We start from the raw sequence: 25,494 nt of genomic DNA on the forward strand, positions 1-25,494 counted from the left end.
TCGATTTAATAAATAAGAAGCAAACCAAGAACGTCTGTGGTCTGGATTATAGTGAACCCACTATATTTCCGCAGCCTATTCTTTCTGCTTTTAATGCATTTCTTAAATTAATGTCTCAATTACACAGTAGGCTTGTAGGTTGTTATGATAGGCTATTTGTTGCTAAAAGCAATAGACTATATTGTATAAAGTGTAGCAATAAACATGGCGTGACTTATAGTGCTGAGTTAGAGAGCTGGTAGGCTATATCCAGGGGCGTATAGTGGGACCAACAATCTACCGGGAAATTTCGTATACCACCGGCCCTCCGTGGTAAAAAAAAAATGTCTCTCGTAGCCTATTTGTAGTAAAACTAGGGTAATACAAATCGTAATAAATTTGCCCAACAAAAAAAAAACATTTTCATAATATTAATAAAATCATTTTAATCATGGCTAATTTTCCTAAATGAGTAAAATGATACCTGTTTGAAAGACGGAGTTGCGCACCTGTCAATCAGCTATTACATAACAGAGCGAGACCAGAGATGAATGTGCTCATAAACGGGAGTAATATGGAATAAGTTGTGCATCTTTAAATAACTGTAAGAATATTTCCTTTAAATATAATTTTTGTCATATAAAATTTTGAGAGATAATAATGTTTTTTCCACTGTTATTGCTTATTTATTTTAACGTGTTTGGCGCATTACCTCAGAAATTATTTCAGTAATATTGCAATAGTAATACAATTTACATGCCAATCCTGCTTCCTTGTCTTTTTATTAATTTCATTATGCTGTAATGTTAATTTATATGTGGATATTTAATGACATATGAGACGTTCATTGCCGTTATATTATCTCGTCTAATATTCAAATCATATCGGAATAATGTGTGCACCTAGAATACAGATTCATTTGAAAATAATTTTTGTCAGTTTTGAGAAATAATAATGTTGTGAGGATATTTATATATTTCAGTTGAATACTCTCGTCTATTAATATGGAAATCTAAATCTAATAGTAGGAAATATAAAATGTGATACTGCAAAGTTACCCTTCTAAATTGTATTTATGATATATAGCCATATGGAGATGAACCTTTGCAAATGTGCTGATTTTATCCATTCAAGTACTGACCACCAGGCTAGAGATTTTAAACATCCTTAATCCACACTTTCTATCAAATAGTCTCCGCTTGATGGATCAATCCGACCGCGTACTAAAATAAACAGGCATTCGGCGACGTGGCTTTTCACATCAAAGGCCGACAGGCTATGCAATTTGAAGAGGGGCCGTTCAATAATCCCCCTATATTTAAAAAAAATCCTAAACATGGTTAGACCTGCCGAACAGGTTGAGCACTATTATATAGCCTACTGTGTTGAGCAAAGAGGCTGCACAGTATGACCAGCAGGAAGCGGCCGCACATCAGGCCGCCAGACGGGGTTGCTATACAACTTGCAATGTATCAAAACACTACCGGCCCACCGGGAAATGTCCCGACTCTCCCGATGACCACTCCGCTACTGGGTGCAGTGGATAAATCATCTTACATGTACCAATTCTTGGCGAACACGTGCACCACCTGCTGGTCAGATCGATTAACAGCAGATGAGATTATACTCGGTACTCTACTGCTTTTCCTGCAGTTCCCGGATGTTGGATGTTGGGGTCTGTGCGACTGGGTTTTTGGACTTGAATTTTTGGACTTGAATTTGAAGGGACTGAGGGTTGCCTGCTGAATGTTTTGCATTGTATTTTTGAACAGACCGAGTATTTTAAAGTGAAATCTAAAAGGTGAATGTGGACTATTGAATTTTTAATACAGAAAATATACCCTGCATGTTGAATTTCAGCCCTTAAAAATTCAAAACCTAAAAATACAATGCATTAAAATTCAAGCACGGTTAATACAATGCATTTTTTTTCGGGTAGTACAATTCAACAGGCTGTTTTAATTCAAAAACATAAAAATACAATGCATTAAAATTCAAGTACGGTTAATACAATGCATTTTTTTTTCAGGTAGTACCATTCAACAGGCTATTTTAATTCAAAAACTTTTGTCATTAAATTTCTTCCATACCAAAGCTTGCGACCCATAAACACCTCACATGCTGTCATGAATAACTATGCTAAACATTTTCTCATTTGACATGCAGTCTCATGAATAATTTCAAAGTACTGTACATATCATCAATGTACTGTATTAGGGATGCACAGAATTGGCAAAATAATTAGCAAAATTAAAAAAAATATGTATTTTTCTTTTGGTGGATCTCTGTACTAGTAGATTGCCACGACACAACATGTGAGGTTGAAACAGATTTTGAACACTTAAAATGAAAATATCTCAAAAATAATTACTTAAATTTTTCCTACTCTTAAAATTAACGGATGCTAACATTGACTACATTTATATCTACACCAATAATGTAATTTTTCCAATAATCAGAGTAAGGACTTAATCACAGTAAAATGTTTATATGACTCCAGTGTTTCTGGATAAAGGAAGACTGCAGTCATGTTGACAGAGTTTAGGGAAACTTTCTAATATCAAGTTTACTACAAATTCATGTGTAAGGTGCGTGTCACAGGCATGTGCACTTCAGTTAGTACTGTGAATTGCGATTAAAATCGTCAAACATTTTTCTGGGTTGTTCAATAAGATGTACTTTGCTGTCTTTGTACTCACACTGAATATCCAGTAAAACGGATGAGTTTTGTTGTCCATACTTGTTTTGAGCTACACAGTAGTACCGTCCACTCTGTGCGCGATATGTTACGTTGTAGAAGAAATTATATCCAGTCTGAATCATTTGAAGCCGTCCTCCAATGTCTCTGTACAAGGTGTAGTTGTTTGGTGGATTTGCCTCACTGCTGCAGTTGAGAGTCACTGGATAGCCCTCTAACACAGTGCTGGATGGAATCCCTGATATTGATGTGTTTTTAGGGGAAACTAACAAAAAAGAAAATATTGATTTAGGAAGAACTAGCTAGTCTTTATACCCACTTAGAGAGTTACATATTATGTTAGCAGTAACTACTAGAAACCATGGGCGTCAAAAGTAAATAAAATGTGGGTGGGTGTTCCCCCAATCATTTACTGGAGTAGATGCCATTTTCATATTCTGTTTCATTTTAATTAAACAATTGCTTTTGTTAAATAAAAGACGCTAGCGATCTGAACCACTGATCTATATAAATTACTGGATTGCTCATGAGGTTACAATTGTGAAGCCACCACGCCACCATATTGGTATGCCCAAACATTCCATTATATTAATAGGACGTTATCAGATTGTTATTGATTAAACTGTACTTTACCAGTCTGCGTTTTTATATCTGAAGTCTCTCTGTACATTATTAAAACGCAAACGTCTTAAGCATGTACACAATTATTTATTTAAAGTTGTACATTTTACTTTTTAAACAGTGAGTTACTATAAATTCATCTTCATTACAGTATCAGATCAGCAGACAGAACGCAGCATATGCATTATTAATCACAAACCTGCTCATTCTAAAATCTTAATAAATAATCATGCATTAAGTACTGCATGTGCATGCAATCATTTGCTGGTTTTGCAATATAATATAATAACACTATAATAATAACAATATAATAACAAAACCCAATTTCGATGCCACTATGCTAATAAAAAGCCTTAGAATAAAAAATCTTCTTTACAAATAACACTGACCGTGTCTGCACTTAATGTCATAAAACTTTATTTACACCTGTGTCAACAGAATGCAACAGACACACTTAATGTTTTCTACAAATCCCTTATCCTGCTCGATTAAAACATAAACATTGCAAATAACATTCCTAAAAATTATTCTTTACTGATACGTTGTAAACTGTAAACCGTAAACTCAAAAAAAAGATTTTCAGTGTAAGTAAATGACGCCCTCTGCTGTTTGGGCATACCAAGATGGCCGCTCGAACTCTGCAGTGGCTTCACTTCTCGCTGTTACGTTAAAGGACAAGTTTGGTATTTTACACTTAAAGTCCTGTTTTCAGATTGTTTGCGATGAAATAGAACGGTTTTGACTGAAATTTCGACATATGCGGCTCCCCCGAGAATTTTTGGGTGTTTGTGTTTCACCCGGGTTGATAGGTGCACTGGAACAACCCTTCCTAAAATGCATTAAACTTTCGTTTACAAAGACATGAAACTCACAGAGTGGTCAGGGGTGTTCACTGGTATGCTCACACAAAAATCGCTGCAAAATACGCATTCCAACAGGTTTTATCGTAGTTTTTGCCAACTCCATTGACTTGTATTAGATGTGCTGTGAGGTACGGTATTACTCCGCTCCGGGAACTTTGTTTCTATTCTTGCAATTGGCAATGGCAGATTAGTAGCGCCACCAAGCTCTCAGCGGAAGAATGTACGGGTGTGAGGCGTTTGGAAAAATAGGTCCACAAGTTAACAACGAATGCTAAAACACCTGTTGGAAAGCATCTTTTGCAGCGATTTTTGTGTGAGCATACCAGTGAACACCCCTGACCACTCGGTGAGTTTCACATCTTTGTAAACAAAAGTTTAATGCATTTTAGGAAGGATTGTTCCAGTGCACCTATCAACCCATTGTTACATGTTTTCGTGATTTTCCTGTTACATGGTGATGGCGCAAACAAACCCCACAGCAACACTTGTTATTGGCTGTTTGCTTGTCACTCGCGGCACGCTCCTTTATCAGGGCATATAACAGGCTTTTTAAGATTTAGGAACGGCGATGTAATGTAGTCCAATGCAGTTTTAGCAATGCATTAACAGGCGTCATATTGAACCCTTTGTTACTTTTGTTACAACTTTGGTACCATTTCTTCTGAGAGTGCAGCATTAAAACATTGCATGGCATGTGGGGAATGTGCATTAGAAAATGTGGAGCTATACTCACAGAGAACATCCAGTAAAATCGATGTATTTTGTTGACCATATTTGTTTTGAGCCACACAGTAGTACCAGCCTCTTTGTGCAGCAGTAGTTACGTTGATGGTGAGATTATTTCCAGTCTGAAGTAGTTGAAGCTGTCCTCCATTCGCTCTGTACCAGGTGTAGTTGACCACTGCTGGATATCCATTACTGCTGCAGTTCATACTTACTGGATTGCCCTCTAAAATAGTACTGGAAGGGGACACTGATATTGAAGTGCCGTTAGGGGGGTCTGAGAAGGAAAATGTAAAGATTAATTTATGAAGGACTAGCTTGTCTTTATTTTCCCTCTGCCAGTTAGTAAACTAATGTCCAAACAAATCAGCATTATGTATAGCGACAGCAGAGATTCATAACAGGTTGACATCCAGCAGTAAAAATTAGTTGTAAGGGTTGGCCTACAAATTGCTAGTTTTCAAAGCAGCATGAACCTAAAATACATTTGATAAACAACAATAGGAGATTGATATGGTCGGGATTTTCCACTGAACAGTTACATATAGTACATGCAACACAATTTAATGGCCATTTGTACGTTTTTCACGAGGTGGTAATAGAAGTGACATTGCGTTCACACCAGTCACTGTAGAGGCATCAAGCGTGAGTGATTTCAATGTTAAGTCAATGTGAAGATGCGTTGACGCGTGTCTGTAGGTCTCGCGGCACAAATGAGGCATTTAGTGCGGGGAGGTACATGCGATTCCACCTCATTCGCGGCTGGTGTGAACGCAGCATTAGAGTGTGCTGTAACGTTGCAATGCTGTCAGAGGTAGACAACAAATCGTACAAAAATGTCACCTCTAATACCACCTCGTGAAAATGTACAAATTGCCATTAATTTGTATTGCATAGAATTTTTTACACGCAAATGAAGCGAGTAAACTCAAAATGTTCAAGCGGCAAACTAGATGCGGTAGACGCAAATTTGATGCCTCAAACGCAGCTGGTGTGAACCCACAGTAATGGTGCATTCACACCAGCGGTGGTAGAGGCTGCAAAAACGCGCTATTCGCGCATAGTTGAATGCTTGAAACTTTGAGTTTACTCGCTTCATTCGCATGTGAAATTCAAGTCATTTGAGACGGAAGATTAATGCTTAAGATGCGTGACAAAAACACATGCGCACTTCATAGATGCGATTAAAGTGTTAACATGGCCGTGTATTGCAATTAAAATACGCCACATTTTAATATGATTATAGTGCTGCAATGATAAGCTTAATCGCATTGAAAATGTTTAGTATTTCCTGACAGTTTAAAAAATGTTTTGGAAGTGGAGGACCTGGAATAATAGAATAGACGTGAATTCTTAAACTTAAATTATTAAAAAGCAACCTGATGATACGGCAAGAAGCTGGTTGATAAAATGCAAAGAGTCCATTTTTGCAGGTTGTAGGCAGAGTGACTGACAACATTGAAGATGCCAACGTATAACATGGTTATAATATATAAGAATAGCCAAATAAATGATTTTGTAATTACAGTTTTCTTTATGAAACTCTCATCTGTATTATACCATTGGCCGTATCTGCTTCACATAGCCAGATTACATTAAAGGTGCAGTGTGTAGATTTTAGCTGCATCTAGTGGTGAGGATGCGAACTGCACCCCTCCCTTTTGAAGCACATAGAGCAGCTACGATAGCCGTCACAGGATAGACATGTCATCATCTGAGACAACGTAGTGACAAATGCGCTCTGTAGAGCAGTTTGTCCATATAGGGCTACTGTAGAAACATGGCGGTGCAAAATGGCGGCTTACATGTAGGGCGACCTGCTGTGTTTGTAGACAAAAACGGCTCATTCTAAGGTAATTACATAAGGTCTTTATACACCACTAAAAACATAGTTATCTATATTATATTTTATTGCTGTCAAAACATCCTTTTAAAATAGAGACTTAATAATCAATAATTGGAATATATTTGGATGCTTCTGTGCCATTTTTCTGGGTTGTTTAATAAGATGTACTGTGCTTTCTTTGTACTCACACTGAATATCCAGTAAAACTGATGAGTTTTGTTGTCCATACTTGTTTTGAGCTACACAGTAGTACCGTCCGCTCTGTGTGCGATTAATTGCGCTGTAGGAGAGATTCAATCCAGTCTGAATCAGTTGAAGCCGTCCTCCAATGTCTCTGTACCAGGTGTAGTTGTTTGGTGGATTTGCCTCACTGCTGCAGTTCAGAGTCACTGGATAGCCCTCTAACACAGTGCTGGATGGCATCACTGATATTGATGTGTTTTTAGGGGAAACTAACAAAAAAAAAGATAAAGATTGATTTAGGAAGAACAAGTCTTTATACCCAATGAGACAGTTACATATTATGTCAAGAAACTGATTCCCAAATCCAGGGCGCACTCATATATACCTAACCCAACCCAAGCGCCATTGTCCCCCCTCGCTACTCCCCCAGAAGCACACAGTCACACTGTACTTTGACCGATCTGTAATGTTATGTATTTTTTAGTCGTTTGGTGTGCAAGGACACACAGTCCTCTGTCACGCATGCAGCTTAGACATTCACATAACACTGCTGGGCGCATCAGAGGGTTTTTACGAAGGTATGTGAAGGTGAGTGGTCGCACAATTAACGTCTCTCCTTTTGAACCACGCTCTGACATGATTTGCGATGGCACTGCACGTGATCCCAAGTGCCCACCTATGCAAGCCAGAGATTAACCAAACCGGGCACGGTACAGAGTGATCACACTAGTCAAAGGAACCAGGCTTTGGGGAATTAGGATAATGTAAGCGTACCCTTAAAATCCCCATATAACTTCAACATTCTCATAGATCAAGCTGTTTTTATTTTCTCAGCAATGTGGTGTCACATTGCAGGCCTCACCCACGATGGCTGACGGAGCCTGATGCAATAGAGAAAGAAAGTGATTGACAGCACAGCGCAATCATACTCCCTTAAATAATGACCCAAATAATGTTTCAACCTGGTTGATTAACAATAACCCAGCAGTTGGGTTAAAACAACCCATTATTTGGGTCATTTTAACCCAGCAATGTGTTCTGTCCAATAGTTACCCAGCCCTGGGTTAAAAACAACCCAGCATTTTTTAGAGCATGGGTCACTAAACGAAGGCCCGCGGGCCGACTCAGGCCCGCCACCCCCCTTTGACCGGCCCCTCTGCCCCCCACTACTTGAGCCGGCCCTATGAGGCAATTTTATTTTTGTAATTGTTTTTTGGAAAGTAAAAACATGTTCTTATCTTGTATTTTGTTGATTTTTTTAAGTTAAAAAATTATATTTAGTTATAAAATTAACTACATTTGACGAATTTTCGTCACCCGACATGCTTGTGATCAAGCAGTGACAGACAACGCACGTGCAGATAACTGTCACAGAGCTGGCAGTGGGGGCCTGCTGGTGGTCATTTTGGTCTGGGTCATACAATTCTATGTTATATAGCTGATCCGGCCCCCCATCACAGTCTATATACACACACACACACATTAATGTTTGTATTTAAGAAACATTTACGTGTATATTTATATAAATATTCTGATATATTTTATATTATAAATGTAAATATACCTAAATAAAATTTTTCTTAAAATTATTCATTTATTCATTCACCGAGATGCTTGCTTATAACAATTTAATAAACTAAACGTCCAGACAGTATGGAAATATATATCATCTTTTGACAGTCCTAATATACATGTATGTATATGACCAGAAAACAACATACAAAATAAAATAATGAATGTGCTACAAAACCCCAAAATTTTACATTTAAAACTTACACTGAATGTCCAGCAGCACTGATGTGTTTTGGGTGCCATATAGGTTTTGGGCTTGACAGTAGTAGGGTCCTGCCTGTGTACGATCAGTCACATTGAATGTGATATTATATCTAGTCTGAAGCAATTGAAGCTGTGTTCCATTTTGTCTGTACCAGGTGTAGTTGGACACTGCTGGATTTCCATCACTGCTGCAGATCAAAGTCACTGAACTGCCCTCCAGTACAGAGTTAGATGGAAACACAGACACTGATGTGTTTTTAGGAGCATCTGAAAGGAAAATAAATTCAGAGCATCACTATGTACTGTAGTTTACAATGATAAAATCATCAAGTTCAAAGTGAATGATTTTGTAATTACAGTTTTCTTTATGAAACTGTCATCTATATTATACCATTGGCCGTGTCTGCTTCACATAGTCAGATTACATTAACTCATTCACCCCCAGCCTTTTTGAGAAAAGTTGCCCACCCGCATTTTTATGATTTTAACAAAAGTTTCACAAAATTCCTTGCAGGAAAAATTATCTTCTATAAATATATAAACATACAAATATATCAAATGAAAGAACACACCCTCTGCTTTCAAACAAACAATAGACAAACAAACAAACAAACAAAATGGGGAAAAACGTTTCATTATATATTTACTTTTTCCACTTAATTTAACCTTCTGAAATATGGATATTTATCTTCAAAAATACAACATTTTGAGCAAAAAGTTAAAAAATTGCGTTTTTGTAAAGCAATTTATGTTAGAGATTAGACTCAGAATGAATATCAAACATAAAGGCAGTTAAAATAAATCATCAAATCTTTTTAACTTCTGTTTTTGATAAATTCAGTTTGGCGCCATCTAGTGGATAAAAGTGGATTTCACTTTGAAATTTGTCCAGAAAGGCATATTTATCAGCTAAATATTAACTCATAATTGACGAGATAACTGCACCCCTCCCTTTTGAAGCACATAGAGCAGCTACGATAGCCATCACAGGATAGACATGTCATCATCTGAGACAACGTAGTGACAAATGTGCTCTGTAGAGTAGTTTGTCCATTTAGGGCTACTGTAGAAACATGGCGGTGCAAAATGGCGGCTTACATGTATGGGGACCTGCAGTGTTTGTAGACAAAAACGGCTCATTCTAAGGTTATTTAAAAAATACAGTTAATTATGTAATGTCTTTATACACCACTGAAAATAGTTATTTATATTATATTTTATTGCTGTCAAAGATACTTTTAAAATGTATACACTGCACCTTTAAAGAATACAGCTAGAGACTTAATAATCAATAAGTGGAATATATTTGGATGCTGCTGTGCCATTTTTCTGGGTTGTTTAATATGTACTGTGCTTTCTTTATACTCACACTGAATATCCAGTAAAACTGATGAGTTTTGTTGTCCATACTTGTTTTGAGCTACACAGTAGTACCGTCCGCTCTGTGTGCGATTAATTGCGCTGTAGAAGAGATTAAATCCAGTCTGAATCAGTTGAAGCCGTCCTCCAATGTCTCTGTACCAGGTGTAGTTGTTTGGTGGATTTGCCTCACTGCTGCAGTTCAGAGTCACTGGATTGCCCTCTAACACAGTGCTGGATGGCATCACTGATATTGATGTGTTTTTAGGGGGAACTAACAAAAAAGAGATAAAGATTGAGTTAGGAAGAACAAGTCTTTATACCCAATGAGACAGTTACATATTATGTCAAGAAACTGATTCCCAAATCCAGGGTGCACTTATATATCAACCCAGTATCAGGAAATTGCGTGACTATTTCACGCATGGACCAGCGTGAAAATGTCACGCTTTGCCGCGTTTGAGCGTGAGCATGTCACGCTTTCTGTTTGTGTCACTGTTGTGTATTGGTTACTCAACTTTTTTGTCCTAATTTCTTACCATTGTCGCTTCAGTTTAGGGTTAGATTTACATAAAATGACATCCTTACCTAAACAAACTCTAACCCCAACGTCAGGTGATTAACAATAACCCAGCAGTTGGGTTAAAACAACCCATTATTTGGGTCATTTTTACAGTTAATTACATAAGGTCTTTATACACCACTAAAAACATAGTTATTTATATTATATTTTATTGCTGTCAAAAGATCCTTTTAAAATGTATACACTGCACCAAAAAATGCTGGGTTGTTTATACACACACAATAATGTACACACACATTAATGTTTAATTAATGTTTACACACACATTAATGTTTAATTAATGTTTACACACACATTAATGTTTGTATTTAAGAAACATTTACGTGTATATTTATAGAAATATTCTGATATATTTTATATTATAAATGTAAATAAAAAATATACCTAAATAACATTTTTCTTAAATTCATTAATTTATTCATTCACCGAGTGTCATGAATTCGGTTTTATTGGCTGCTGTTGTCACGGGTGAGACAAGTTGAGGCAAGGTACGGATCCAAGTGCAGTTTATTATAAATAAGAAAGTGTAAAAATGACAAAAACCATAATCCAGGGAACACAAGGGACGAGCAACATCATTTAACAATCCACAAACACAGAATGAACAAGCAGGGTATATATGAATGACTAAGACCAATGACAATGCAGAAACAATCAGTAACCAAGACAACACACAAGGGGAGAAGCATGATCACAATGAATATCCATGGTAACAAACAAGGGGGCGGAGACACTAATTAACACTGGGAGATACAACTAGGAACAAGGGTATACATGAACACAGGTTAAACACAGGTACACAGAGACAAAGCATAAACCAAAACACAACTATAACAAAACACAAGAATAACAGAACACAGGGACACAGGAGGCACTACGTTACATAGCCCCCCCTCAAAAGGGCGGCTTCCAGACGCCCACCAGAAACAAGAACCCCCAAGTACAAAAGTCCTGGTGGGCGGTGGTAGGGCGGTGGACCGGGGGGTGGGTTGGTGGGCCAAGCCCATGAAAGTCTAAGGGCCAGGGCGGAGCCGCAGGCGGAAACAGGGACCAAGGCGGCGCCGCAGGCGGAAACAGGGACCACGGCGGAGCCGCAGGCGGAGACAGGGACCAAGGCGGAGTCGCAGGCGGAGTCAGGGACCAAGGCGGAGTCGCAGGCGGAGACAGGGACCAAGGAGGAGCCGCAGGCGGAGACAGGGACCAAGGAGGAGCCGCAGGCGGAGACCGGGACCAAGGAGGAGCCGCAGGCGGAGCCAAAGGGGGAGACTGGGACCTGGGAGGAGCCGACAGAACTGGCAACCAGGGCGGAGCCGGCAGAGCGGGAACCCAAGGCGGAGCCGGCAGAGCAGGAACCCAGGGTGGAGCCGGCAGGGCAAGAAGCCTGGACAGGTCAGGAACCCAGGGCGGAGCCGGCAGAGCCCAGAGAGGGACTGGATACCAGGGTGGTGCTGGTGGTACCAGGAACCTGGGTAGAGGAGAACAGAGAGAGGCCCTCTGGGCCTGGTTAGACGGGGCAGTGAGTACAATTACAGTCATTATGGACCAGACAGTGAGGGCCAGGAGCTTGGGGACAGCCATCTTGGTACAGACGGTGAGTTCAGAACTGGCCATAGTTTTGGTGACCATAGAAAGTCTTTGGAGCTTCGGGGTGACCACACTAGCATACCAATGAGGCGCAGGGGACTCAAACGGCACAGATGACTCACTCGGCTCAGGGGAATCAGAAGACTCACTCGGCTCAGGGGAATCAGAAGACTCACTCGGCTCAGGGGAATCAGAAGACTCACTCGGCTCAGGGGAATCAGAAGACTCACTCGGCTCAGGGGAATCAGAAGACTCACTCGGCTCAGGGGAATCAGAAGACTCAGGGGAATCAGGGGACTTAGAAGACACAGAAGACTCACTCGGCTCAGGGGAATCAGAAGACTCGGGGAACTCGGAAGATTCATGGGAATCGGGGAACTCGGAAGATTCATGGGAATCGGGGGATTCGGAAGATTCATGGGAGTTGGGGGACTCGGAAGATTCATGGGAATCGGGGGACTCGGAAGATTCATTCGGCTCAGAGGACTCGGGAGATTCACTCGGCTCAGAGGACTCGGGAGATTCACTCGGCTCAGAGGACTCGGGAGATTCACTCGGCTCAGAGGACTCGGGAGATTCACTCGGCTCAGAGGACTCGGGAGATTCAGAGGATTCACTCGGCACAGGGAACTCACTCGGCACAGAGGGCACAGGGGACTCAGAAAATTCAAGGGACTCAGATGACTCAGTGGATTCAGATGACTCAGATGACTCAGTGGATTCAATCGACTCAGTTGAAGGAACCTCAGACACCACAGGGCTGGAAACCACAGGACGGGGCACCCCAGCCACCCGTACAGATACTAATGGTTTGTCCATCAGACTGGTGATTAAACATTGAAACCGTGGCAGTGCTGGAGAGTTTGTTAAATCAGTTTGGTGAAGAGGAGTGGGTGTGGCAGTCATTTTATGAGTCTGTTCGGGTATGGGAGCCATTTTGAGAATGGGTGTGGGTGTTACTACGGCACCTTTAACTACTGGAACGGTGATGATGGTGGCTTTCTGACGAATCGGAACTGGTATGGTTGTGGCAAACTCGAAAACTGGGGATGGATTAACAGTAGCGAACTGAGGCATGGAGTGGGATGACGTAGCGGCCATCTTGTGCGCGGACGCTGACACAGGGGAAACAGAACTCGAGAGAACAGCGTCCGTGCTTACAGCGGATTGCTCGGCCTTGGGTCTCTTCCTCCGTTGCCGATGACGTGAGCAATGCGCTGGCTTCCTGATGACTGGCTCAAGTGATTTTTCAGTCTCCGCGGGTCTTTCGGCGGGGAACTCCCACAAATTCCATCGGCTACGGTTCTGCAGGTAACCAACGAAGCCCCAGAAATCCAGTATACGCAGCTCGTCCACCTCTTGCTGCGGCACAGGTTCATCGAGACATTCATTAAAATAGTTTTTCAGTTCAGAGTCACTGAGGTCCAGGCCACGCGAAAGTGACCAGAAAGTCTGCGCCAAACAGCGAACAGGTTGCCCCTGTTGCCGGAGGGAAGTCAGGTTGGCGAGTGCATTCCACCATTCTTCCTCCGTGGTGGGGGGTGAAACGTGCACTCGGACACTGCTGAGACGGAGCATAGGGACACAGGGAACACACCAGGGAACTTGGGAAATCACAGGAACGAGGAATTGCTGCTGGATCCTTAATGGTGGATTGTTCTGTCACGGGTGAGACAAGTTGAGGCAAGGTACGGATCCAAGTGCAGTTTATTATAAATAAGAAAGTGTAAAAATGACAAAAACCATAATCCAGGGAACACAAGGGACAAGCGACATCATTTAACAATCCACAAACACAGAATGAACAAGCAGGGTATATATGAATGACTAAGACCAATGACAATGCAGAAACAATCAGTAACCAAGACAACACACAAGGGGAAAAGCATGATCACAATGAATATCCATGGTTACTAACAAGGGGGCGGAGACACTAATTAACACAGGGAGATACAACTAGGAATAAGGGTATACATGAACACAGGTTAAACACAGGTACACAGAGACAAAGCATAAACCAAAACACAACTATAACAAAACACAAGAATAACAGAACACAGGGACACAGGAGGCACTACGTTACAGCTGTGCTTTTGTTTCCCTGTGTTTGTGTTTTGTGTTGACAGCTTCACACGTGCGCGTCTCTCACTTGGGTGTCATCAGGGTGATTTTCTTCACGTGCGTCATTTCAGAGCTGTAGCTCATTTTGATGGTCAATCGGTTGGTATTTAATCCCTGCGTGTTTTGTGTCTCGTTGCAAGTTCGTCTTTGTATGTGCTCGCCCATGTCTAGCTCGTCTAGATTCATGTCATGTCTTGTCGAGTAATATTTCTAGTTTGCTTAAAGGTTTTCCCTGTTTTGTCTGTGCCCTTGTGGCTGTCCAGCTGTCCAGCAGGGCGGTCCTTCACCTCGGGAGCTGTCCAGCTTCTCCCGTCAGCACTCAGCACCACTAACGCGCTCTCTCTCTCTCTCTCTCTCTCTCTCTGCCTGCCTCAGGATCACTCCTCTCGCCTGCCGAGTGTGGCGTTGTGCCCAGGCGAGTTGTGGATCTCCCTCACTGTGTCGTGCGCTCTCCTTCCTCTCTCCCACCGTCCGTTTAAGTGTGGCTGGAGCCCGGACATGTTTGGTTATCTCTCAAGCCCAGTGTGTGTGCTCTCCTCCTTTTGCCGTCTGCCTCGGAGTGGCACTTGCGCACAGACTTGCCACTGACTCTCTTTTATTATTATTTAAATAAACATTTCTGTTAATCTGCACTGGGATCTCTCTGTGTTTTTTGCCTAACAGAACGAACTTGCACACATGGATCCCGCAGATGCTGATTCTGTTCGTTCTGCACTCGCCCAGCAGGGAGTCTGGCTGGGTCAACACACTGTGCAGCTCACTACAACAGCCCAGGAGGTGGATGATTTGTCCGCTCGCATGAACGAGCTCTCCTCTCGCCTCTATCGGATTCGTCACCCCCCGACACGGAGCCCCATGCTGCTGTAGTGGAGGACTTTTATTATGCTTTTATTTTCATATAATTATGTTTTATTTTTCATCCTATTTTTCATTTTTTAATTACAATCATAAGCTCATAAATTGTGATTCATATGGAGATCATGTTTTTCTGCTAACGTACAGAATTATGCTCTTTCTGTCTTCTGAACAAAGTACAATGTCCAAGGACTTAAACATCATGTACTGAGAACAAGACATACGTTTTATGATTTCACTAGATTTGTGTTTAACTGTTTATGTTCTTAATCACTGACAAATTGAAGCTTATCTTCTAAATGACGTAGAAACTGATGACTACACATGTTTCAGCATCTTACTATAAATGTGTGTTCAACCTTGCAATCGGGGCTCTTAGGTTTTTAAACTTCTAGCACCATGGGGGTGAGAGCCTATTCTGCAGAATATATAAAATTCAGACAAAGAAAATTCTGTCGACAGTGTGTCTGTGTGATCCTTGACTTTGACTCTTAGTGAGTATTATTTGATGCGGCTAAAATTCCACGACACTGCTAACCCTCCACCTTATGATGGCGAACCTTCTTCCTGCCGGGCGTTCCTGTCCCAGGGCTCGCTGGTATCTGCCCTCCAACCTCGCCGTTACGCGACTGAGCGCACCCGAGTCGCCTATGTCATCACTCTGCTGGTGGGGAGAGCGCGCCAGTGGGGCACCGCTGTTTGGGACGCCCAGGATCCGTGCTGCCAGTCTTTTGAGGAGTTCTGGGAGGAGATGGTAAAAATCTTCGATTGCTCCATTCGTGGGGATGCCACTTCAGCTCATCTGGCCAGCCTCGCTCAGGGAACAAGCTCGGTGACGGACTCATCTCCCTGTCACTCTGTCCTTCTCTGGCCTCAAACATCGCACCACGGTTCTTCTCGACTCGGGCGCTGAGGGCATTTTTATAAGTGAGGATCTGGCTCATGCTTGTGGTGTTCCGGCAGTTCCTCTTGAGGTTCCTTTAGATGTCTGGTCCATCAGAGGTCAGTTGATGGCACAGATCACTAACTCCACTCCCCCTGTAAGTCTTTTTATTTCCGGCAATCATCATGAGGAGATTGTGTTGTACATCCTTCATGCCTCTCTCTCTCCCATCATTTTAGGGCATGCATGGTTGGCACAACACAATCCCCACATTGATTGGCAACACAATATCATTTTAGCTTGGTCTCAGTCTTGTCATGTGTCTTGTCTTGGCTCTGCTGTTTCGGGTTCTGTCTCTTCTCTTCCTCAGTTTTCGGCGGTTGATTTGACCGGACTCCCGGCGGAGTGTGCCGACATCGGTCAGGTGTTCAGTAAAGCCCGGGCCACCTCCCTTCCTCCCCACCGGCTATACGATTGTTCTATCAAACTCCTCCCAAGCACTTCTCCCCCTAAAGGTAGACTTTTTTCTCTGTCTGGTCCTGAGAGAGAGGCCATGGACCATTACATTAATGATGCTCTACGTGCCGGTCTCATCCGTCCCTCCACCGCTCCCGCAGGGGCGGGGTTTTTCTTTGTTAAAAAGAAGGACGGCTCCCTCCATATTGATTATAGGGGCTTGAATGACATTACTGTTAAGAATAGGTACCCTCTTCCTTTAATGTCTTCTGCTTTTGAGCTTTTGCAGGGAGCGCGGTTCTTCACCAAATTAGATCTGCGCAATGCCTATCATTTGCTGTGCATAAGAGAGAGCGATGAATGGAAGACAGAATTTAACACCCCTATTGGACACTTTGAGTATTGCGTTCTCCCATTCGGGCTCACAAATGCTCCCTCTGTCTTCCAGACTCTGGTTAAGGATGTGCTAAGAGACATGATTAACAAGTTTGTCTTTGTGTACATAGATGATATTCTCATCTTTTCTCCCTCTATGCAGGAACACACACAGCATGTCCGCCGAGCTTGTATCGTCCCTTAACATGTCCCCGTTTGAGGCTTCCATGGGTTTTCAGCCTCCTCTTTTCCCAGCTCAAGAACCCGATGCAGCGGTTCCGTCGGTTCCTTCATTCGACGTTGCAGATTCACCTGGAGGAAGGCTAGAAGTACTTTACTCAAAACTTCCAGACGAACCAAGGCCGCGGCTGATCGTCACTGTAGACCCGCGCCCCGCTTTATCTGTGGGCAGAAGGTATGGCTTTCTTCCAAGGATCTGCCTCTCCGAGGGCCCTCTCGTAAGCTGGCACCTCGCTTCCTTGGGCCATACAGCATTGTTAAGGTTATCAATCCTGTGACAGTCAAGCTCAGATTGCCACCTGCTCTCGGTCGGGTCCACCCAGTTTTTCATGTGTCTAAACTGAAGCCTGTGTTTTTTCTCCTCTTAACCCTGTTAATTCTGCTCCCACCCCGCAGCTTTTGGACGGCTCCCCGATCTTTACTGTTAAGTCCTTGTTAGATGTGTGTCGTCGGGGCAGGTGTTTCCAGTATTTAGTGGATTGGGAGGGCTATGGTCCGGAGGAGAGGTGTTGGGTACCGGCCCGGGACATCTTGGATCGTGACATGATTGAGGACTTCCGTCGGCGACGAGGTGAGCCCTCCCATGGACCGCCTGCTGGAAGTTGTGGGGGGGTCCTGTCATGAATTCGGTTTTATTGGCTGCTGTGCTTTTGTTTCCCTGTGTTTGTGTTGACAGCTTCACACATGCACGTCTCTCACATGGGTGTCATCAGTGTGATTTCCTTCACATGCGTCATTTCACAGCTGTAGCTCATTTTGATGGCCAGTCGGTTTGGTATTTAATCCCTGCGTGTTTTGTGTCTCGTTGCAAATTCGTCTTTGTATGTGGTCGCCTGTGTCTAGCTCGTCTAGATTCTTGTCCTGTCTTGTCGAGCAATTATTCTAGTCTGTTTAAAGGTTTTCCCCGTTTTGTCTGTGCCCTCTGCTACCCGGAAGAATTGGATTCCCGCCACTGAGATCTTCCGCTGTCCTCTGCTCTTTCTCTTCGCATTAAAGACTGCTTTACTCCATCTACGAGCAGAGGATTCACGCTGCGGCTTTGCCGCTGTCCAGCAGGGCGATCCTTCGCCTCGGGAGCTGTCCAGCTTCTCCCGTCAGCACTCAGCAGCACTAACGCTCTCTCTCTCTCTCTGCCCGCCTCAGGATCACCTCTCTCACCTGCCGAGTGTGGCGTTGTGCCCAGGCGAGTTGTGGATCTCCCTCGCTGTGGTGTGTGCCCTCCTTCCTCTCACCCACCGTCCGTTTAAGTGTGGCTGGAGCCCGAATGTGTTTGGTTATTCTCAAGCCCAGTGTGTGTGCTCTCGCCTTTTGCCGTCTGCCTCGGAGTGGACCTTGCGCCCAGACGTGCTACTGACTCTTTTCATATTATTATTTCAATAAACATTTCTGTTCATCTGCACTGGGATCTCTCTGTGTTTTGCCCTCACACGAGATGCTTGCTTATAACAATTTAATAAACTAAACGTCCAGACAGTATGGAAATATATATCATCTTTTGACAGTCCTAATATACATGTATATGACCAGAAAACAACATACAAAATAAAATAATGAATGTGCTACAAAACCCAAAATTTTTACATTTAAAACTTACACTGAATGTCCAGCAGCACTGATGTGTTTTGGGTGCCATATAGGTTTTGGGCTTGACAGTAGTAGGGTCCTGCCTGTGTACGATCAGTCACATTGAATGTGATATTATATCTAGTCTGAAGCAATTGAAGCTGTGTTCCATTTTGTCTGTACCAGGTGTAGTTGAACACTGCTGGATTTCCATCACTGCTGCAGATCAAAGTCACTGAACTGCCCTCCAGTACAGAGATAGATGGAAACACAGACACTGATGTGTTTTTAGGAGCATCTGAAAGGAAAATAAATTCAGAGCATCACTATGTACTGTAGTTTACAATGATAAAATCATCAAGTTCAAAGTGATTTACTCTTACACAGAACACGCAATGTGATGTTGCTCTGTGCTGTTGCGTTTCTCTGCTGTAGCTGGTAGGTTATAGTGCAGAAGAAAGTGACTCCATGTTGAAGGTACGTTGTAGTGAAGTTAAGGTCAGACGTGATCTGAGTTTGATTCTGCTGATCAAGCTGTAGTGTGCTGCTCCCATTGAGGTGGAGTCTGTCAGTGGAGCTCCATGTGAGAGTTGGTGGAGAAGAGGAGCAGAGAGTCTCAGCAGAGCAGCGCAGACACATAGAGCTCCCCTCTAACACCTCCTGAACCTCAATCTGATCCTGAAACATCTGCACTGTGGGTATGGAGGGGGAGTCTAAAATGCACACAGATATATTTCTTACGTAAAATCAATTTTTTATTCACTTTCGAAAACATGAATATGTTATTTCTCCATTTAACCAATCTGCATTCTTTATACACAATCAATTTCTAATTTTTATCTTTAAAGTTACTTACCCATCACATTTACTACAGCATTTTTTTGTGAAAAGGTATACTTCAGTCTACCGTCAACCCTGAAGAAATATGTGCCTTTGTAAGTTGAGTTAACGTTATAAAATATAGTGGTGCAGTCTTTATTCATTAATATTCCAGTTATATTCCCTTGAAGATTTTGATTTGGATAGAGGGAGTAATATGCTGTAGTTTGCACGCCATTCAAAGTTTTATACCACAATCCCGATGTAGTGGAATCGAGATAACTGTTATATGTGTCCTGAACTTCGTATCTGCAGTTTATGATAAAGCAGGATCCACTCAAAGCGTCAATTTGTCCTGGCATACTGATATTGAAATCTGCACACCAAGCACCTACAATACAAACATGATGAGAAGCAAAAAATAACCCCGGCCCCCAGTTTGAGAACCACTGATGTAAACACACAACAATTCTTTTGATATGATTTATTGTGAATGATATTCATTTCAAAATATAGCTTCGTGTATACAGACGAAACATACATGTACCACATTTAGTTTTCAGAATTACACAATAAGTTTTTGATACGATTAGAAAAGAACAAACCTTGTAACAAAAAAATGAAAGGAATGATTTTCTGTGCCGTCTCCATCTCTTCAATAAAAGAAGATCAGCTCTTTAGAAAGAAAACCACACCTGTAGACATGCATAAATAACTAAATGAACTTTGTGAAACCATATACACTACCTGGTCAAAACAACTCGCTTGGCTGTATTTACATATGCAAATAGTTAAGAACCCATGATTGTACAGGGATTAATATGTTTAGCTTACTAATGCAGTCTAGCTTCTCATGTTCAAAACAATCACGAAGAGATGTTACTGTGTTTCCATATGAGAGAATTATTGACATGCATCAAGTAAATAACTAATGCTGGATACAGCATTTTTTACATCTTATAAGATTTTCAAAATGTGATAGAACGCAAACATGAGGATAAAAAATCCTAGATTTAACCATTTTGCTCCTATAGTGTGTGGTGTGCCATGATGTGTCAAAGCACACAAACAGATTTTTAACCAGAGTCTCGACTGTGAACACAGGAAATCTCGCAAAATCTCGTGAGACTTCAAAATAAGCATGGCGGACGATATGCAGGAAGAAATTTTACTTTGTGAAATCTCACAATTTTCACTTTCCACATCAACTTCACTTTGTGCTGCACCATGACTGCTTCCGTCTTCCATCATCTTGCTTTCTGATTGGAAATTGTTTTATTTCATGTGATAATCTCAAGAGCGTGGGCGCATTTGTCTATAACTTGTTTATATATCGTGGCAGCTCTGATGTTCTTCCAATCAGGTTCGGACACTCTTAACACACCTCACACCAAGGGAAAATCTAATAAGATCATCTGAAAACCATCAAGATAATCGGGACATAGCTAGGATTGTCGGAAGGGGGGAAATCGGCCAAAAAAACAGCCCGATTATCTTTCAGTGGGTACCCAAATAAGGAGATTGTTGAAATGACAGAAATTGAGTTAAAAACATTATTAACATTATTAAATTGTATTAGTTTTATAAACAAGAATGCTTCTTAAGGGAGGGCATCTAAAATAAAAACTGTGGCACTGGAGCAATGGAAAAAGATGATCTAATATGCAACCCATTCTCACTCTCCAAGGCGTCAAAATCTGAAGCATGTTCAAATGCCTTCAGCGTCAGTATGAAGACGCGAAGGGTGCCCCTATGGGTCACTATATCGACGAAATGGGAACTCCGTTGCTTTCATGCTAATCCCTCAGCGTCGAATATAGACGAAATGGAATCCCGGAAGGTGATGCCGTCACGTTATGCGACGATCGGCAGGATCATGCCACTTCTGGACGGTAACTACTCAATTTTTGTTCCAAATTTTTTACCGTTGTCCCTTGCGGAAAACCGACATACGGGTAATGAAAGTGCGGCTAACACTGATTTATAGTTTGTATACTGCATCTCTAGTGGAAACTAGTGGCCGTTCCCATTTCTGATACACTGTAAAAAATACTCAACAGAGATGAGTTGTCACAACTTATAAAATATAGTTGCGAAAAGTCAACTTAATTTTATAAGTTATAACAACTCACCTGCAGTTATAACAACTCATCTCTAGTCAAGATAAATAAAATTTAAAAAAATTCAATATACACTGTGGCCTAAATTCAGGGGTCTAATTTTCAGTTCAGGTAAAGTGGTTGAATAACACCCACAATGGTTGAAATAGGGAAATGCTCATTTTGGTCCAACACATGTATTTCCCATTAGTCTAATTTGACTTGAACCACCTGAGATGCACAACTTATCTGGAACAACTTATCTAGGTATCAGTGGCGGCTGGTGACTTCTTTTTTCGAGGGCGCTCAATGCGAAGTTCGTCACAACACGTATATGTAGCTTGTCATGTGTGTGGTTCGTAATTTCAAAATATGTCTTCTGTGCATTGAGAGATCCTGTGTGCATCACGTGTCATGCCAAAATAAGTGCCGATTTTTTATATAAATATAAATATAAATATAAATATAAATATAAATATAAATATAAATATAAATATAAATATAAATATAAATATAAATATAAATATCAAAATGTATATTAAGGTTAACCTAACTTTGAATCAACATTTTAATTAGACAAAACATATTAAAGCATACAAAGCCGTGCTCTTGGCAAGTAACCTTATTTTTTTAGATTTAATTACACAAAATCCATGATAAATTAATGTATTTTATAAAATGTCATAAAATTGGGCCCCCCGGCCCCCAGTTTGAGAACCACTGGGCTAAGATATAGTTTACAATATGTTCTCATTCCTAGACTTTGAAACATTAATAGATTTTAGATAAATAAATTGAAGTTAATTGCACTAAAAATATAATTGATTGATTGATTGATTGATTGATTGATTGATTGATTGATTGCATGATTGATTGATTGATTGATTGATTGATTTTATTTGACCACTTAAATATAAAAATATGAAACAGTACTTACGTCATACGTTAAAATACATAAATAGTCAGGGATAACACAATAAAGCCCAAAGACTTTTTTCCATTGTGGTCCCTAAGGGCAAAGATTATGATTATGAATATAATTATATTTATGTTGAGCAATTTAAAGAGCACCTATTGCTTGCTAATAACAAAGTTTTTGTGTATACTTGGTGTAATACAATGAGTTTGTGTGGTTTATGGTTTAAAAAAATCACATTATTTTCCACATACCGTATACTGTACATTATTGTTGCTCCTCTATGCCCTGCTTCCCTGATTCCCCCAATACTGACAACTAGTTAATATCGACCAAGCTGATCAATCAACTTTGCCAGCATGGCTTGAACAGGATGTAACAGATTGGTAAGGTAAGGATACTAACACATAAAACGATGTCTGCATTTGTGATCGTAGAAACGACAAAGAAGTTCTACTCTGCATTGCTCAAAACTCGCACTTACATTATGGTTTGATCAGTCAGTAGTAAATTCTTTTAATATGAAAACATATGCTTTATGTCAGAAGCAGGCCGAATTGTGATAATGACTGTCGTGTCCACGTCAACAGGCAGAGGAAGTAAACCGTTGCCTACAATTCGTGTGTTAGTCCAAGAAAAGATATTTAAGTTAAATCATAACTCACGTCATTGTTTACTTTGGGATTTGTACCTTTTGCATCCTTAACATTTACTTATGCACACTTACACACCAAAAGAAATGTAACATTGTGAATCTGATGGTGCTCTTTAATACATTTGACAGGTTAGGTGTGCAATTATCGAAAAATAATGCATACCTGGGAACATTTCTCAACCAATCAGAATAAAGTATTTCACAGGCCCGTGGTATAAACAGAAGTTAACTGCACTTAAATTATGCTTATGAATATATCATTATATTTATGTTGAGCAATTTAATCATATTGGTTAACATATAAACATTCCTATCAGACCTTATGTACTAAATCAACTAAATTATCTTGCTTCTGGTTATTCAGATTTTAGAGAACGTAAAGAGGCTATCTAAGTGAGAATTTGTGGGAATTTTTTTCCAAACGTTTGGATCACTTGCAGTCATTAACAACTTTTTTTAAAGGTTGTACAGTATTTTTGTCCATTTTGTGAAACTTTATTTTTAGATCATTAATTGTGTTAATATAAGGTTGTAATTTCACTGTTTTTACCAAACATTGAGTCTCATTCAGTTACATTACTATTAATGTTTGTTGAAAAATGTACATTTTTAACATTATCTGAGGGTACAAACATCACATTGTTACACTGATTTAGGGTCATTCTGTACTATATTGTTTTAGGTTGAAATCATTATTTCAACATTATCTTATGTTGGATCAACATCACAGTGTAATGTTGATTCATTATCATTTATTTTTAATAAAACATTATTTGTGGGTACGAAAATGATGTTGGGTCCAAATCACTTTGTAAAGTTAATATAGTTAACATTTACCTAACATTTTAATAGTGGCTTTCTATCTGGGGATTGTTTTTAGGATTAGTGTTAGTCAGAGTAGACTGACTTTCTGAATTTGTTGTCAAATGATGTTGGTCAGTTCAATGAAATGTTCAAGTTTTTGTCTCAGCAGTGTATTAAAACCCAGTGTATTAAAATGAAATAATTGATCATGACATCACTGTAACCATCAAACAGGTCAACAAAATTAAAAGTAAACAGCACTTTACTAAAAGTAATATCTGGAAAAAAATGAAGAAATCTTACCAGGAACGAGAAAAAGGATGTAACCTGTATCCTTCCTTAAAGCAGATTGTAAAAATCTCACAAATTCATGGATGCCGTTGATTCTGTACTGACGCACCTGCTGATGTTTTAAGACTAAGTAAAACTGTGCTGTACAAATTTACACTATAATAACTGACCTCGGATGTACTCCAGTATTGAAGGAGTTCCAGGACTTCCTATATCAGGTTGACCACACAATCTGTTCACAGTCAGAGGAAAGTTATGCAAAATTTGTTTAAACATTTTAAAGTCAAATTAAACCAGAGCCGGCCATTTTTTTTTTTACTTTATTTTCTTTACGTAGGGTACACTTAATGTCTGTTAAGCTTTATTAAAAGACACTATGCCCCAATGCAAAATAATGAAACAATTAAACAAAACTATACCTTAAGAACTTATTTTCATGACAAAAAATATCTGTGAATAATTAAGAAAAGTTATAATAAGAGTTTTAATCTCCATAACACCAGTGTATGAAGATGATGTGTGAGTCATACAGTATAATAAATATATTAGTATAGTTCCAGAAATATAAGCTAAAATAATCAATGACATAATCAATAGTAAATAATTGGTTATACGGGATAAAACAGATATAACATCAGTGCTTAAAGGAATGGTTCACCTCAAAATAAAAACATAATCAAATAATTTTCTCATCTTTGTTTCATTCATACTCCTTACGTCCTTGTTTTTTGGGAACCAAAATTGATATATATTGTCCATATATATATATATATCATAAAAATTCATATGTATTAACGCTGCATATAAGCTTCAGAAACACAAAGCTCCACACATTTTTATTATTATTATATGATTTATGCAGTATTTTGAAGTGTTCTCAAGCGAATGGGTTTGGTGAAAACAAGTAACAAATAGTAAATATATAGTACTTTTTTTTATTTTATAATTTATTAAATGATGTTCTGCTTTATAAAATAAATGCATTGTATTTTTTTTGCTTTCACCAAATCAGTTCATATGCCTTCAAAACCAGGCTTGTGCACAATTCAGAATTGAATTGAGAATGACTCCTAAGATCCAATTCAAGTCTTGAATTTGAATTTAATTTGAATTGATGTCAAAAACAGGATCTAGAATTACAATTCGAATTTGAATTAAAGGAAGCAGAATTGCAATTCAATAGAAATTCAAAGAAATTCATA

General features: G+C 40.2%; 1 protein-coding gene across 1 annotated transcript; it reads right to left on the bottom strand.

Moving 5' to 3' along the window:
• Positions 1-2,595: 2,595 nt before the first annotated feature.
• LOC129432820 (B-cell receptor CD22-like) lies at positions 2,596-24,439 on the bottom strand. The gene is made up of 8 exons (XM_073875861.1): positions 24,305-24,439; positions 20,133-20,222; positions 19,565-19,918; positions 19,092-19,421; positions 8,690-8,956; positions 6,919-7,182; positions 4,895-5,161; positions 2,596-2,942 (listed from the first exon to the last, which is right to left on the bottom strand). Exons 2-8 carry the CDS (start codon positions 20,176-20,178, stop codon positions 2,596-2,598), a joined length of 1,875 nt encoding a protein of 624 aa, XP_073731962.1. The 5' UTR covers positions 20,179-20,222; positions 24,305-24,439.
• Positions 24,440-25,494: the final 1,055 nt, after the last annotated feature.

Source organism: Misgurnus anguillicaudatus, chromosome 1 (genome assembly GCF_027580225.2).
Source record: "Misgurnus anguillicaudatus chromosome 1, ASM2758022v2, whole genome shotgun sequence".
In the NCBI taxonomy this organism is placed as follows: domain Eukaryota; kingdom Metazoa; phylum Chordata; class Actinopteri; order Cypriniformes; family Cobitidae; genus Misgurnus; species Misgurnus anguillicaudatus.

Bases quoted from the DNA above. Each gene is read 5' to 3' on its own strand.
- LOC129432820 (XM_073875861.1), bottom strand. From the start codon at position 20,178: ATGGAGACGGCACAGAAAATCATTCCTTTCATTTTTTTGTTACAAG. The intron at 8,957-19,091 runs GTAAGAGTAAAT...TTTTCCTTTCAG, and splicing joins CATCACATTGCGTGTTCTGT to ATGCTCCTAAAAACACATCA. The intron at 2,943-4,894 runs GTGAGTATAGCT...CTTTTTTGTTAG, and splicing joins GATTTTACTGGATGTTCTCT to TTTCCCCTAAAAACACATCA.